This window comes from Clinocottus analis, unplaced genomic scaffold, assembly GCF_023055335.1.
Source record: "Clinocottus analis isolate CAN_PGR_092001 unplaced genomic scaffold, fCliAna1.0.p SCAF_6, whole genome shotgun sequence".
NCBI lineage: Eukaryota > Metazoa > Chordata > Actinopteri > Perciformes > Cottidae > Clinocottus > Clinocottus analis.
Window position 1 is genome coordinate 2,394,827 of NW_027176218.1, and position 16,115 is coordinate 2,410,941.

The following is a 16,115-nucleotide window of genomic DNA, read 5'->3' on the forward strand; positions in this document are numbered from 1 at the left end:
GTTCAAACATCTGTCTGCTCAAACAGAGACGTGGAACTCAGACCTGCAGCAAAATGATGATTCTAAATCTCACAACATGTTTGATGTTTACATATTTATCTGTTTATATTGATTTATGCATATGTTTGCTGTCTTCATTATGAATGTTATTGTTTTATTTCATGTGTATCGTATATTTTACAGATTCATTGTATGTGCAACGTTTTGTATAAATAAATATAAACATTTCAGGACTTTAAGACGAACAAAATAGTTCAGATATTAATTTATTATTCTACAGTTCTGTCTGCTTTGTTAACACATAAATATATTAATATTAATATGAATACACAATACTCCTGATGAGTCTTTGAGGCCGATGAATAAAGTCACACTATCTGGCAGGAAGTGGAACGTAAACGAGGAAACAGGAACACGAGAACAAAACGCAACCACGTGAAAGAACGAACATGAAATGAATCAATAAAATGTTTAGGAAGAAAAGATGCAAAAAAGTAAAAAGAGATGGAATATAACCAATATAAGTTAAAAGGAGAGGAAACAACAAAAGATTAAAGACATGAGCAAGAAAGAGATGCAGTGAACGTGTCAACAACAACAACAACAACAACAACAACATCGACAGCATCGCTGAAGGGAAAACAAGTCTCTGCCTCACCAACACGATGACGCTCCAGACAGAAGTTTTCCTTTATTTAGATTTCATCTCTTCTCCTTTTGTTCACTCGGCTGTTCAATATCTTTAACCTTTAATATCTTTAATCTTTAATATCTTTAACCTTTAATATCTTTAATATCTTTAACCTTTAATATCTTTATTCTTTATCCTCCAGTAGTTTCCTGCTCGGTGTCTCGCTGAACTTCAGCTTCAACTCTGAAAGAGTGACGACTTTAACCTGCAGCGCACCACACCTGCTGAACACACACACACACACACACACACACACACACACACACACAGTTCAAACAGAGGTGGAGTCGTTGTAACCAGTTCTTCATGAGCGTCGTGACGTCTGAACTGAAGAAAGTTCCTTTAATTCAAAGACAGAACTTCTGGATTATTAATTAAATAATTCATATTTTACCATATATATATATATATATATATATATATATATATATATATATATATATATATATATATATATATATATATACTGTAGAACAGTGGTGGTTTCTCCTTCGGCCATCAAGTGTTAAAGAAACACTAAACATGTCATAACTTCACTGATGTTTCAGTCTGAACTCTTCTGACTACTACTGAGTTATGCTAGCAGCTAGTGTTAATGCTAGCAGCTAGTGTTAATGCTAGCAGCGCATGCTAATGCTGACTCCCCCTAGCAGGCCCTGACACTAACCCTGCACGTCAGAGACCACGCCCACATGTCGAACTAAAGATCTGATTGGTTGAAGTCTGTGACAACCATGACAGGCTCCTTGGAGACGTTCTGCAATGCATGCTGGGTAGGTGTGTGTCCGCATTGCTGACATCATGCAGTCGTGGTTAACGATGATCTCACGAGAGCGAGGCAGCATCGACTGCGTGGCCCAGTGCATGATGGGAAACGCCTGCTGTCCCCACATCAGAGAGCTGATTGGCTCTTTGACCGGACAGCAAACACGTGTTGTAGAAAATTCTTAATTTATGTGGAGTTATAATACGTAACGCTCGATTGTTGACTGTTAGTCTCAGGTTTGATCTGAAAACATATCTTGTGTGGTTGATAATAATAAAGATTATTTATATAACACGCAACTAGACCAGTATTATATTTGTTTCCTGTGTATTAGTACTTTTCCTCGAGTATTCTCATCGATGACATCATCAAAAGTAAAGTCACACAGGAGTTGTTCAACTGCATTTTATTGATTAATTGATGATAAACAGGAGCCGGCCGCAGCCAATCACAGAGCAGCAATCTGAGCAGGAAACACACCACTGCCCCCTAGAGGTCAACCAGCGACTCACAGCAGCTTTCGCTCTTAAAGGGCCGGTACCGGAGAAACCTTCAAGAGCGTGATTTATGAATAAATAATTTTGTTGCTTTGATTTAATACTCAAACCACAAATAACCCCAAACTACACAGACCTTTAAAACACTTTAGAGGACAAAAGTATTGTGATTTTGTGTCGTTTCATCTGGAAAGTATCGACAAACTGTTATTTAAAACAAATAAAGATTTGATTATATTAGATTTCACCCGCCAATTTTTCAAAAAGCTCTTTCGCCTTTCATAAAGATAATGTGTGTGTGTGTGTGTGTGTATATATATATATATATATTCATATATATCAGCTGCTGTGCGTCAGCCGGTTGAAGATCCACAAAGTGAAACCGTTAGAGATCCTGCTGCTGAAGCGTTTCCTGCCGTGACCTCGCAGCTCATTTGTGTTCAATTCTGTAAAAAAAAAACTGAGAAACACAAAAAGAAAACTCCTTCTTCCTTCATGAGGGAACGCAAAGCCAAAACAATATATAAGTATATCTCTATGTCCGTAAATGGTAATGTGTTTATGAAGCTGAAGGGCTGACGGTTTAAATAACAGCAGAACTAATCGGTACAGTCGCTTTCCTCCTCTCCGTATGTACATGAAGGGGCCGCGGACAACGGCCAATCAGAAGTTGATGGCTTTACCGAAGGAGGCGGCTAAATTCGCTTCTCTGAAGGCCTCCGACACCGTCTGAAGGAGGAAGAGGAGGAGGAGAGGAAGGAGGATGAGGAAGAGGAAGGGGGGGCGGGGGAGAAGGAGGAAGGAGAGGGGGAGAGGAGAAGGAAGAGGAAGGAGAGTCAATTTCAGTTCATTTTTTGGTTAAACTAGTAATATTTATGGTCTTTTTTAATCATGAGCTTTTCTTAGGGGAAACCCATTTCTGTGTTTAAATAATTAATTATTATATAAAACGTGTGTGTGTGTGTGTGTCTGTCTGTGTCTTACAGGGTGGGCGTGGCAGACTCTGGCGATGTCCTCACAGGAAGCTCCGTACTCCATGGCCAGAGCGGCTTCGTTGATCATCTCTCCGGCTCCCTGCGCGGAAACCACAGGAAGTGTCTTCATGTCATCCAGTACCCACAACCTCACTGCAAGTCACCCTGGCACTTGATGCGCTAACGGCTAGCAGCCGAGCTAACGAGCTCAAACAGCTGGCTAAAGGAGGAATGCTCTTACGGTTCCCAGGATGTGAGCTCCCAGCATCCGGTCCGTCTCCTTGTGGCTCAGGATCTTCACCATGCCGTCCGTGTCGTTGTTGCACTTTGCTCGGCTGTTTGCTGCAAACGGGAACTTTCCCACTTTGTAGGGGATGCCCTGAGGAAGAGGAAGAAAAGGAGAAGGAAGAGGAAGAAGGAAAAAGAGAAAAATGAGGAAGAAGAAGAGGAGGAAGAAGAAGTGTTCAGCTCGTTTCTGCTGCCCCCAAGTGGCAAACATAAGCATTGCAGGTTCAAGTCAATAAAAACTGGCCCTTCGGCCGTCATATGCCCTTCCTCTTCCTCACCTCCTCTTTGATCTGCTCCTCTGTCTTGCCCACCCAGGCCACCTCAGGGTGCGTGTAGACGACGGAGGGAACACAGTTGTAGTCGATGTGCACGGCGCCGCCGGCCATTCCCTCCACGCAGATGATGCCCTCGTCCTCGGCCTTGTGGGCCAGCATCGGGCCGGCGATCACGTCGCCGATGGCGAAAATACTGAGAAAGAAAATGAATTTATTTATTTATTGTTATTTATTATTTTGCATGAACTAATGCTTCAATTCACGGGATCAAAATTAAACACATTATGCATTTATTTATATATTTATATATATATATATATATATATATATATATATATATATATATATATATATATATATATATATATATTTTTTTTTTTTTTTTATGCAAAAATGTGATCTAATTACAGTAATTAAATTCAGTTTTCTGCTGATTTTCAGGTGGCTTTATAACTACCAACTTGATTGACTTCTACAAATACTGAACCAAAAGTTACATTTAATTAAATCAATAATTGTTGATTTAGTGTTTATGCCATGAACACTGAATGAAGACACATCGTTGCATAATCCTGTACCTGTGGACTCATAAAGGTTTATCTCACGTTAAGGGGTTTGGTACCTGGGGACTTTGGTCTGGAAGCGGTTGTTGACGGGGATGCGGCCCCGGCCGTCCAGCTCGATGCCCACAGACTCCAGCCCCAGACTCTGGGTGAATGGCCGCCGGCCGATGCAGACCAGCAGCACGTCGCACGTCAGCGTCTCGCTCTTCCCGCCGGCCGCCGCCTCCACCCTGTAGCGCGGGCCGGGTCCAAGAGGTCACGTGTTGTTTATTAATAATAATAATAATAATAATAAAAGAAAAGTCTTGAGTCTCATGCTGAGATCTACAAATGTTCTGTTTTTATCTGAATGTCTGAAATTTTGTGAAACTATGCGTTGCTGCTGTCTCGGCCAGGACACTCTTAAAAAGGAGATTTGTAATCTCAATGAGGCTTATCTGGGTAAATAAAACATTTTTTAAAAAAAATAATATATATTTTTTTTTAATTTAAAAAAACACATAATTTTTTTTAATACAAAAAAAAAAATACATTTAATTTTTTTTTTAAATACAAAAATTAATTTAAAAAAAAATTTTTTGGTAACTTTTTTAAAAAAAAATGTGTATTTTTTACTCACGCCACGTCGATCTTGCCGTCGGGCCTCTTGGTGGCGCCCATGACTTTGGTGCCGAGCTTGAACTTGAGGCCCTGCTTCTGCAGGACGCGCTGGAAGCTCTTGGAGATCTCCATGTCGATGCCCAAGCCGCCCACGTGGCCCAGGAACTCCACCGCCGTGACCTTGGAGCCCAGACGCTGCCACACGGAGCCCTGCAGGAAGAGGAGGAGGGGCGGGGCGGGAGACCATACAGATGGCGTCATTATGCATCATGGCCTCATGTCACACTCACACGCAAAAGAAAGAAAACAGATATGAAAATGTCTCCAACTTGTTTAGCGTTTCCTTCAACTGTCGTGTCTGTTGAGTGTGAGGATGTGCACTGCCGAGGAACTGGTGGTTACAATAGCTATGCTTTAATGCTAACTAGCATACAGCTGACGAGCTAGCGAGATAGTACAGTAATCTAATGTAATCGTGTGTATGAAGCAGGAATCAGAGATGCTGACCAGCTCCACGCCGATGACTCCGGCTCCGATCACGATCATCTCCTCGGGAACCTTCTTCAGGGACAGAGCGCCCGTTGACGACACCACGCTCTCCTCGTCGATCTGAGAACCAGAGAACGAGTTTGAACACAGTTTTCACGTTTCGTTTTTACGGATGTTTACGGACCTTTTCCTATCTCACAGTAAAGTACCCGAGTACCTTTACTCCCAGTAGAGTACTTGGTATCTTTACTCACAGTATGTCCGAGTACCTTTACGTACCTGGATCCCGGGGAAGGGCGTGACCTCGGAGCCGGTGGCGATGAGGATGTTCTTGCTGTTGATGATCTGCTCGCTGCCGTCTTCTGCGACCGCCGTCACCTGGTTCTTACCGCTCAGCCTCCCCAAGCCGCTGACGTGGGTCACCTGAGGGGCGAGAGGGGGGTCAGACCAGAGAGGTGAGGAGAGAGAGAGAGGGAGGGAGAGAGAGAGAGAGAGAGAGAGAGAGAGAGAGAGAGAGAGAGAGAGAGAGAGAGAGAGAGAGACTGACCTTGTTCTGCTTGAAGAGGAGAGCGATTCCTCCCGTCAGAGCCTTCACGGCTCCGCTCTTCTGAGCCATCATCTTCTCCAGATTCAACGAGATGCCTGAAACTGAAACCAGCATTTACACCCTGAAGGGGTCGTGTGCCACCACCACAACAACAACAACGACGACAAATCACTGAAGAGCCGCTTCACCTCAAACCTTTTAGAAATACTAAAATATTACATCATAATTAGCAAAAAACAAAAATGGCGCAGATGAAAAAGAAATCACTCAGTTAAAAGTTTTAGATTATTCATCGACACGCAAGCCAGAGATCTGCTGCTGCTCATAGTACAAGACGAGTATTTAAAAGGTAATTTAAAAGGTATTTAAAGTTATTTTAAAAAGTTAAAGGTATCTATAAGGTAATTAAAAGGTCTCTAAAAAGGTAAATAAAAGGTCATTTAAAAGTATTTAAAAGGGTAATTAAAAAGGTAATTTAAAAAGGTATTTAAAAGTAATTTCAAAGATAAATAAAAGATAATTTAAAGGTCATCAAAGGTGGTGCATGAGGCTCTTACTCTCGATGCCTCTGCTCTGGAAGTCCTTGCCGTGAGCCAGGTGGTAGAAGTAGGAGTTGTTGAGCAGCGCCTGCAGACACAACACATCCGTCAGCTCTTGTGTTCACGCCTCTTACGTCACTCTGCTGAAGGACTTCACCGCTTCAGGTTCAGCCGACGAGCTGGAGCTCAAAACCACAGAAGAAGAAGCACAGCTCATCACCTTGGAGGGGATGCAGCCGACGTTCAGGCAGGTTCCCCCCAGCGTGGCGTTCTTCTCCACACACACCGTCTGACCAGGGAAGAGAAACAGCAGTTATGGAATGAGTCAGTTATGAATAATAATAATAATAATAATAATAATAATAATAATCACCTTGAAGCCAAGCTGCGCTGCTTTGATGGCAGCGACGTAGCCGCCGGGCCCGGAGCCGACCACAGTGACGTCTGCATCGACTACGGAGAGAACCGAAATGAACAGAGAACGCACACCTCCCTCATGACCACACAAGGAAATAAACACAAAAACAGAGTCGTCCATCAAGCTAAAGAACAGCGTCGCTCATCCTGCTAAAGAACAGCTCATCCGGCTAGCGTGCCCAGGAGAACGCTCAGCAGTGGACTCACTCGCTGCTTTGTCGGCGTAGCTCCTCACGGACAGCGACGAGGCGCCGGGCAGCCGGCAGGGAAGCTGGTGGCTCCGCTGGAGGGAAGCAGAGAGACAGGAGAGGTGAGACAGACAGACAGACAGATACAGGAAAGGTGAGACAGGCAGACAGACAGACTATTTCCTTGTTTAGCAAAACAAAAACTCCAAAGTGAACATTGAAGATCGATAGTTACTTTATACATTCTGCAAAAAAAACATGTTTTCCTACAGGCCACTGTATACAAAAAAAATAGAAATGTTAATACAATAAAAAATAGAACTGAATAATAAAAATGCCAAATATAGAAAACAATGTAAAATAAAATGGAGAGTATAAATAAAAAATAGTATATGTATATATATTATAATCGTCAAAAAGATTTCTGTCGGCCGGATGGAGAAAAGTCACGTGACGGAAACAGGAAGCATATTCACGTTGTTTTCTTTAGTTTTGTATATATAATACGTTAATTTCGAAGGAGTCACAAGTACAGGTTGTAGATTCAATGTGTTGCTCAAGGGCACTTCAGCAGCCCGCTGTGGAGCCCGTGGAGGCCGTTCATCAGTGTGGGAACGAAGTCACGTTAGATAACATTGACAAGCGAGTTCACATAACGCGATTTAAAACATTTAGAAAACACCAGAATAAGTAATTTTACTTAAATATTTTCCATATGTGGTAGTGCCGAATTAATAAGGAGGGGTTATCGAATTACAAAATGCATCAAATACGTGTTAAGCGACAGATTTTCGTAACCGACAACCACAAGAACGCTTGAATTGTCAGTTTTTCAGGTGAAGCCCGGCGTTACGTTCTCCCCGCGGCTAGCTGACCCGCTAAGCCAGGGCCCGCCCGCCGCAAACCCCGCGAGCCTGCAGACACGAGTACCAACCAGGACCCGACAAGCAAAGAGCCGCTCCGGACAACACGTACCGGTCGACAGAGTAATAAAACCCGTTCCTACCGTGGCCAGAGAGCGGTAAACCTGCGTCCAGCTCTGCATTGTGTCTGTGTGTTGCCTCACCGGATCTGTAACCTACAGCAGGCCGACCAGCCAAGGACTACCGTCATTGCGCGTGCGCAGTACCAGACTATTAAAAAAAAAGAAAACACGCCAGAGTTGGTCGCCACAATATGACGTCACTCTCACTTTTCCGGCTGGGGAAAGGCTTAAAAACAATTCAAACAACTGTAATGTTTTACAAATATTGTTTCTGGCCCCTGGGAGGCATTCAGAAATATTTAGATCCTTTACTTCTGTTAAAGTATGTATAACTTACTGTGAAAACACACCACTGCAAGTAAAATCATTTATAACATTGTACGTTTCAGCTAACTGTAGCTAGTTAAAGTAAAAGTATTGATCAGTAAATGTTTTCTTTTTATATCTGCTGTATCTGGATTAATATTCCTGCTGCAATAATGTGTATGTGCATGTTTTTAACTCCTGTTGTTTAGTTTAATCTACAATAATTCATCATAGTCTATCAGATTATCATACATTAGTAGCGTCTCCAAAAAGATGTTGTCTGAAGGTACTTCAGACAAACAACATGAACACTTTATTTTGCTTCTTTAACGAAATCAGATAATACAATTTTAAAATATGGTAACCACACATTAAAGTAACATGCAAAAGCTTCTTATTTCAGAGGACATTGTGTTTAGATGATATATCTTGAGGGCAGGTAAAGCAGTTACTACAACACACAATACTACATTACATATACTACTACATTTGGCAGTTTGATCAAATCTATGTTGTTGTAGTAAAAAGAAATGTGACACATCAAAAGAAAAAACACATTTATCAGAATCTGAAAAGAACAACAACAGTGTATATGCCCTACATCGTCAATGACGACATGTATTCCAATACATGATATTTCTGTTGAATCAAAGGGTTGTTCTACTTGACAGGCGAGATGATCAGAGGGTTAGAGTCTGTACAGAAATAAAAGGCTGAGCATATAGAAAGACCAGGAGTGAAGAATGGGTAGAGTTTCTCAGTGAAGGACCAGCCAGTGAAGGAGCAGATGAGATCTGCAGCATCAACGTCATAGAAGGAGACCAGACCTTCCTCAAAGTCCACAAACACCCCCACCTTCTGAGGCCGAGACTTCAGAGAGAAAAACGTATCAGGGTCATCAAGAGCGTAGTACTCATTCTCATTGCTCAAACATATCGTCCAGTATCCATTCTGAGGGCTCTTTGTGTTTCTTCCCTTCCTGTCGATGGACTCTCTCACCACTCCTAAAGCCCACTCAGTCTTCCCTTCAACCTGAACCTCGTAGTAAAATTTTCCTGAAGAGAAACTCTGCTTTGCTAAGACACTTAAAGATCTATCAAATCCCTCTGGCTTGTCCGGGAGATGTTGCAGTACCTCACTTTGTTTAACTTGTTTTCCATCACGAGAGACGATGAGGTTGGGATGAGCTGTATCAGGGTCAAGAGTCACATCCACTGCAGACTGCTGGACCCTCTTCAGCTCGGCTTTGGCCTCCGCATTCTCCATCTGGTTTTTTAGCGTCTCCTCCAGCTGATTCAAAGCTCTCCTCACAGTCCCCTTATATGAAGGTACACTGACTCTGGCTCCTGTCCAGTTCTTGGTGGGTGGAGCAGCCTTTAGGGTCCTGAAGCTCTGGAGGAGGTGGAGGTGGTCTTCAGAGAGTGAGAGCTGCTCCACCTCAGTGCTTCTCTTCTTCAGCTCACAGATTTCATGTTCCAGCTCTTTAATGAAGCCTTCAGCCTGTTTCTTTGTCTTTCTCTGCTTCTCTTTAATGGTGTTGATGAGCTCGGCCTGGCTTCTCTCAACAGACTCCTTCAGAGCGGTGAAGACCTGAACACCACCTGCTATCTCTTCATTTCCATCTTCCTCACAGAGCTTCACCGAGTGTTTGATCTCTTGAATCTTCACTCGTCTCTTCTGGATCATCTGCTGGATTTCATCATCAGTCTTCTTCAGCTCGGCCTTCTTTCCTTCATACTCTTCTTTCAGAGGAACAACATCATGGTTCTTGTGGTCTAGAACAGTACAGAGCCTGCAGACACACATCTGGTGAGAGTGGTGAAGTGAGAGTGGTCTGCAACCCCATTTTATAAATATTTTTTGTGGGAGCACGACTCATTGCAGCCCCTAATACTTACTGATAAAACGTGATGGCTCACACATATCTGTACAAATTTAGTTTTTCCAAAAAAAGAAGCTTTTTTGTTAGCTTCTTGTAAAAAAAATTTTTTGCACATATGGAACTTTATTTGCATTGTTCTAACATAGTGATAGCACATTTGTTTTGTTTTTGTCAGATGGAGCAATCTAGTTTACTTGAAAATTATTGCAATTTTCTTCATTTTATTATTTATAAAAGCACAAATGGAGTCACAAAAAGTTGTTATTTCAATAAAAATTCATCATGGGCCATTTTGTTACAAATGTTGTTGGGGCATTAGGGCATAATAATGTTTCTTCCTCCAAAGTGGGGCGTGACAGAAAAAGTTTGAAAACTACTGCAATAAAAGGAACATGCAAAAGCTTTTATTTCAGAGTACATTGTGTTTTTAAGATTTAACAATATTGAGGATTGTAAAGGCAGTTATGCAGTTATTACAATATACAATACTACATTATATATATAAGTCACTTTAGTAAAGATCTGTTAAAAAAATAACTGTGACAAATCAAAGAAAAACAATTACAGAAAAAAGGGTGTTGGGTTTTACATCATCAAATGTAAAACCCAACAATGTAAACTTTACATCGTCAAAACCTCTACATGCACTTCGTTATATTATCTTTCTGTTGAATATCAAAGTTTTGTTCTACTCATTGACAGGCAAGATGATCAGAGGGTCAGCGTTATTAAAGTGATCTAAGAATGATCCAAAACCCTGACCAGGACTGAAGAATGGGTAGAGTTTCTCAGTGAAGGAGCAGTGAGTAAAGGAGTAGATAAGAGCTGCAGCATCAATGTTATAGAAGGAGACCAGACTCTCCTCATAGTCCACAAACACCCCCAGCTTCTGAGGCCGAGACTTCAGAAAGAGACGGACTGGAGGGTCAGTAAGAGCGTAATACTGATTCTCATCCAACACATGTATAGTCCAGTATCCGTTCTGAGGGCTCTTTATGTTTATTCCCTTCCTGTCGATGGACTCTCTCACCACTCCTAAAGCCCACTCAGTCTTCCCTTTAACCTGAACCTCGTAGTAAAATCTTCCTGAAAAGAAACTCTGCTTTGCTAAGACATTTAAAGATCTATTAAATCTCTCTGGGTTGTCTAGGAGATGCTGCAGTACGTCACTTTGTTTAACTTGTTTTCCATCATCAGACAGGATGAGTTTGGGATGAGCTGTATGAGGATCAAGAGTCACATCCACTGCAAACTGCTGGACCCTCTTCAGCTCGACTTCGGCAACCACCTTCTTCATCTCATTACTGAGCGTGTTCTCGAGCTGATTCACAGCTCTCCTCACAGTCTTCCAAGGTAGTGGACTGACTCTGACTCCTGTCCAGTTCTTGGTGGGTGGAGCAGCCTTCAGGGTCCTGAAGCTCTGGAGGAGGTGGAGGTGGTCTTCAGAATTTGAGAGCTGCTCCACCTCAATGCGTCTCTTCTTCAGCTTCGAGGTTTCCTGTTCCAGCTCTTTGATGAAGCCTTCAGCCTGTTTCTTTGTCTTTCTCTGCTTCTCTTTGATGGTGCGGATGAGCTCGGCCTTGCTTCTCTCAACAGACTCCTTCAGAGCGGTGAAGACCTGAACACCACCTGCTATCTCTCTGTCTGCATCTTCCTCACTGAGCTCCACTGAGCGTTTGATCTCCTGAATCTTTGTTTGTCGCTCCTGGAGCATCTGCTGCAGTTCATCCTCCAGCTCGGCCTTCTTTTCTTCATACTCTTCTTTCAGAGGAACAACATCATGGGTCTTGTGGTCTAGAACAGTGCAGAGCATGCAGACACACATCTGGTCGGTCTTACAGAACAGCTCCAGCAGTTTATCGTGCTTTGTACACATCCTGTCTTCCAGGTTCTCCACAGGGTCGATCAGCTGATGTCTCTTCAGACCTGGTCTTGTCAGATGAGGCTCCAGGTGAGTCTCACAGTAGGACTCCAGACACACCAGGCAGGACTTCAGGGCCTTCAGTCTGGTTCCAGTGCAGACGTCACAGGGAACTTGTCCTGGTTTGGACTCTTGTTGCTCTGAGCTGCTGCTGCTGGCTTTCTGTTGAGCTGCCTGTCTGAACTGAGCAGCCATCTCAGAGATGAAGGTATTGACCTTCAGCTCAGGTCTGGTGTTGAAAGGATTCTTACAGTTGGGACACTGATAGAGGACGTTAGTGTTCCAGTGTTGAGTGATGCAGGCTTTACAGAAGTTGTGTCCACATGGTATGGTGACTGGATCAGTGAACACATGCAAACAGATGGAGCACAGAAACTGATCTTCAGTCAGCAGACAGCTGGCAGCAGACATATCTACACTCTGAGGACAAAAAGTGAAAAAACAAAAATCGTATATGATATAATTTTAATATGTTTTCAATCAAATACAAATATAGTTATTAGAATACAATTGTGTTGTTATTTTGCGCCCAACTGAGATACAAATCTACTCAGGAAATGGTGCAATGCAAATACAAGCTGTGGTTATCGAAGTAAGGTAAGTCACAGTCTGCATGTATTCAGCATCTGATTTACATATGAGTTGCATCTCGTTATGCAGACACCTCCTAAACCGAGTTGCCAGTGAAGGAACGCGTTGACCTTCAGCTCAGTCGTAGTATTTCTATGATATTCCCAACCTCAGAAAATATAAAATGATAACATCTAATTTGGATGCCTCCTCTATGCCTCACATTACAGGTTTTCCAGGCATCTCCAACCGGTTGGAGGCCCCGGGGAAGACCCAGGACACGCTGGATCGATTATATCTCGCTGGAAAATGTTGCGGGTGAGAGGGAAGCCTCGGTCGGCCTGCTGGGCCTGCTGCCACCGTGACCCGACCCCGGATAAGATAGATAGACAAATGGATGGATGGATGGATGGATGGATGGATGGATGGATGGATGGATAGATAGATAGATAGATAGATAGATAGATAGATAGATAGATAGATAGATAGATAGATAGATAGATAGATAGATAGATAGATAGATAGATACTTTATTAATCCCCAAGGGGAAATTTATTTAATAAGTTTTCAGAAGAAATTTGTTGGATAAGCGGCAGAAAATGAATGGATGGAGGGAACATAGTGATCTGCAGGGCAGTGTGGTGGCTTGCAGTGTGGAGTTTGCGTTTTCTCCAGCTTTAATGTAATTATACGCCACTCTTGAGCATCAATATAATTATTTGCATTGTCAAATGGAGTATATACTGGACTGCATATATACTGGACAATAAAATCAGGCCAAGGAACACAGAGCGTATATAACAAATGTCTTCGCACTTCCTGCGCCTGTATGCCTTGTTTCTGATTGTACATGTGTCTCCTGATTGTCTTCACCTGTGCTGCCCTCATTGTTTCCACCTATGTCTTGTTACCTTCCCCTTGTATTTAAACCCTGTTTGTCTCCTGTCCCCTGGTCGAGTTGTACTGTTCCGTTCCACCGGAATTCTCTTTGTTGTTGGGAATCCTGTTTTTGAGGCTCTCGTCGTCTTTTTTTGGAAAGAATGAAGTTACTTTCTTTTAACACACATCTGCAGTTGGGTCCTGTCTCCGAGCCTCCCGTGACAGAACAACTCCACCAGAAATGGACCCGGCTGATGTTTCCACTTCGCCTGCTCCACGTCAGTCCGTCCAGCTCCAGGGAGAGTCCCTGCATGCCCAGTATGGGGCAAGCGTCCAGGAGATGCAGGAGGGGTTACGGACCATTGCCGCAGACTTGGAACGGGTCAGGGAGCTCTAGGCTGCTCGGTCAGCTGCAGGGGCTTCTGCTACACCCACTGTTAGTCCGTCTGCGCCACCCGCCACCTCCTTTCTGCAGCCAACACCGGGTTTCCACTTGGGCGGCGGGCATGTGCGCCCTCAGGTGGACAAGACCGCCGCTATCGCAGACCTGACCAGCCCACTGACTGACCTGTCCCTGAAAGCTGCCTCAGATTCGGTCCAGTGGACGGAGCTGTGCCAGACTCTCTATGGGGAACCCCTCCTTCACACACATAACTTCTCTCTTCCCTTTACTCTGCAGACTGATGCGTCGAACAGACTGGAGGTCATTTTGTCCCAGCAGGTAGAGGGTGTTGTTGGAGTGCCTGGCCATCCGGTGGCCGGTCGACTTCTTGCGCTACTACCTCCTGAGACGCTCTTTCACCCTCTGGTCGGACCACGCCCCCCTCCCCCTCCCCTTCAGTGGCTCCACCGCATGAAATATACCAACGCCTGGATCACTCGGTGGTATCTGGCTTCACAGCCTTTTAATTTCAAGGTGATCCATAAGCCGGGGACACAGATGGTTGTAGCCGACTTCCTCTTCTGCTTTCATGAAAATGGAGGGAAGTAGGTTTAGGGTTAGGTCCCTGGCCTAAGGTTAGGTCCCTGGCCTAAGGCTAGCGGTGGAGGTATGTGGCAGTGGGTCGGGGTTGCGATCAGCTGCGGAGGAAACTGCGCGAGGGAGTGGTTTGGGGAACAAGTGTGATCATGAGCATCTGTGCTTGTCTCTCCCCAATATAAACAGTAGTAGCGGCTGTGGAACGGGAGAGCGGAGGCGGAGTGGACGCGACCGAGACAGCCGAGAGATACTGAGGGAGAGCGCACATCAGAACGACCTCGTAACAAAAGAACATTAATACCCCAGTAGAGCTTGTTGCCCTCTTTATACTGGACCGATACTCACGGGAATAACGAGATCCTCACAGTGAGTCACAACTATCCAATGCAGGGTGTGTACAGTGTGTGGTTGAATGCAGGCGTGGAGAGGCTGGGATATGAGGCTCAACCGGTTTCACAAGTCTCATTAAATTTATATTGGCCGTGAGGCATTTACTGCGTTTATGCGCACAAACATTTTTAGTATAGATCCTACGCACTTGATAAATACATAGTGGACCGATACAGTGAATCTGTCGAGTGGACCTTCCAGTCCGAGTAGATGTGATGTTTTCTGTTAACACCTGATGTTGGATCACAGTAGATATTAACAGTTGATCTGCTTCACAAAGACAAACAGCAGTAACTACAGTTGAGAAAAAAAAGGTTTGACATTCAAGGATATTCACCAAATTGCTCGTTGATATATATGTCACATTCTGCCTTTATGGGTAAATAAAGTCAGATAAATAGAGGTATTGCATATTTAAACTACACTAGTTAGCTTCTAGCAGGTGTGATGGTACTTTGTGACTCAAACTACATGTTGAGTGTGTTTACAGTGGACTCACCGTGTTGGTCACAGCACCTGTAGCGTTGATGAGAGAAGAGAAGCTGCTGCTTCAGGTGAATGTTTCAGAAACAGAGAGACTCGTCTGGACAGCAGCTCTGCTGTCGCTCTGACTAACTTTCACTTTTGTTTCAGGACGTGTGACTCCGCAGCCTTCCTCTTCCAGAGTGGCTCCTCCTCTCAGTGAAGCTCGTGGTTACAATAGTAACCCTGGTTCACACGTTCAGGGCCTCCACCTTCAAGACCTTCTCCTGCATGAACGTAGACGCCGCCCTCGCGGCTTGACACACATTGTTCTCAGGGTGCGCGGCTCAAGGCTGAATTATACTTCTGCAACTACAACTGCTGCTGGCCACGCAGTCGGATTGACGGACTCGTTTTGATTTTTAGTTCCACTGCGTTTTCCATACTCCAGAACAGCAGGTGGTGCAACGAGCGTTAGAGTCGACCTGCACACCGACGTTCACCGATATTTCCCCCCAGGAATTCACCTCCATTTGCGTGTCCTTATACTCCGTCAGACGGGTTATATAAATGCTCATATTTGTGGACCTCTTCAGCTACACGTTCTTTAACGGGACCCATTGTTGGTGTTTCTGCTGTGGCTTTTAAAAACAGCGGTATTATGCTACGAAGTCCCTTCCGAGCTGCGTACGGCTCGCGAAATTTGGGGTGACGCACGCAAGCACGCAAAATGGCCGATTTGACCACGCAAGATCGGCCATGCGTGTCTTGCGTGCTTGCGTCTCTGCGTAAAACCCGAGTATAAATCAGCCTTCAGGAGAAGGAGAACTTGTTCATGTAGTGTTGTTTCTGGCGCCCCCTGTGGACTAAAGAGGTAGTGTGAGGTAGTGTTGGTACACTGGCAGTC

General features: G+C 44.0%; 3 protein-coding genes across 3 annotated transcripts; all 3 read right to left on the minus strand.

The window, feature by feature from the left end:
- Positions 1-1,847: 1,847 nt before the first annotated feature.
- Positions 1,848-7,943, minus strand: dldh (dihydrolipoamide dehydrogenase). The gene is made up of 14 exons (XM_068603852.1): positions 7,841-7,943; positions 6,854-6,929; positions 6,603-6,682; positions 6,450-6,518; positions 6,248-6,317; positions 5,691-5,791; positions 5,423-5,566; positions 5,162-5,263; positions 4,674-4,864; positions 4,114-4,284; positions 3,495-3,684; positions 3,170-3,307; positions 2,939-3,028; positions 1,848-2,683 (listed from the first exon to the last, which is right to left on the minus strand). Exons 1-14 carry the CDS (start codon positions 7,877-7,879, stop codon positions 2,618-2,620), a joined length of 1,527 nt encoding a protein of 508 aa, XP_068459953.1. The 5' UTR covers positions 7,880-7,943; the 3' UTR covers positions 1,848-2,617.
- Positions 7,944-8,785: 842 nt separating this feature from the next.
- Positions 8,786-9,931, minus strand: LOC137803708 (E3 ubiquitin-protein ligase TRIM39-like). The gene has a single exon (XM_068602418.1). It carries the CDS (start codon positions 9,929-9,931, stop codon positions 8,786-8,788), a length of 1,146 nt encoding a protein of 381 aa, XP_068458519.1.
- A 764-nt stretch (positions 9,932-10,695) lies between these two features.
- Positions 10,696-12,339, minus strand: LOC137804553 (E3 ubiquitin-protein ligase TRIM39-like). Its single transcript, XM_068603850.1, has one exon. The coding sequence runs from the start codon at positions 12,337-12,339 to the stop codon at positions 10,696-10,698; it is 1,644 nt and encodes a 547-aa protein (XP_068459951.1).
- Between the last annotated feature and the right edge of the window lie 3,776 nt (positions 12,340-16,115).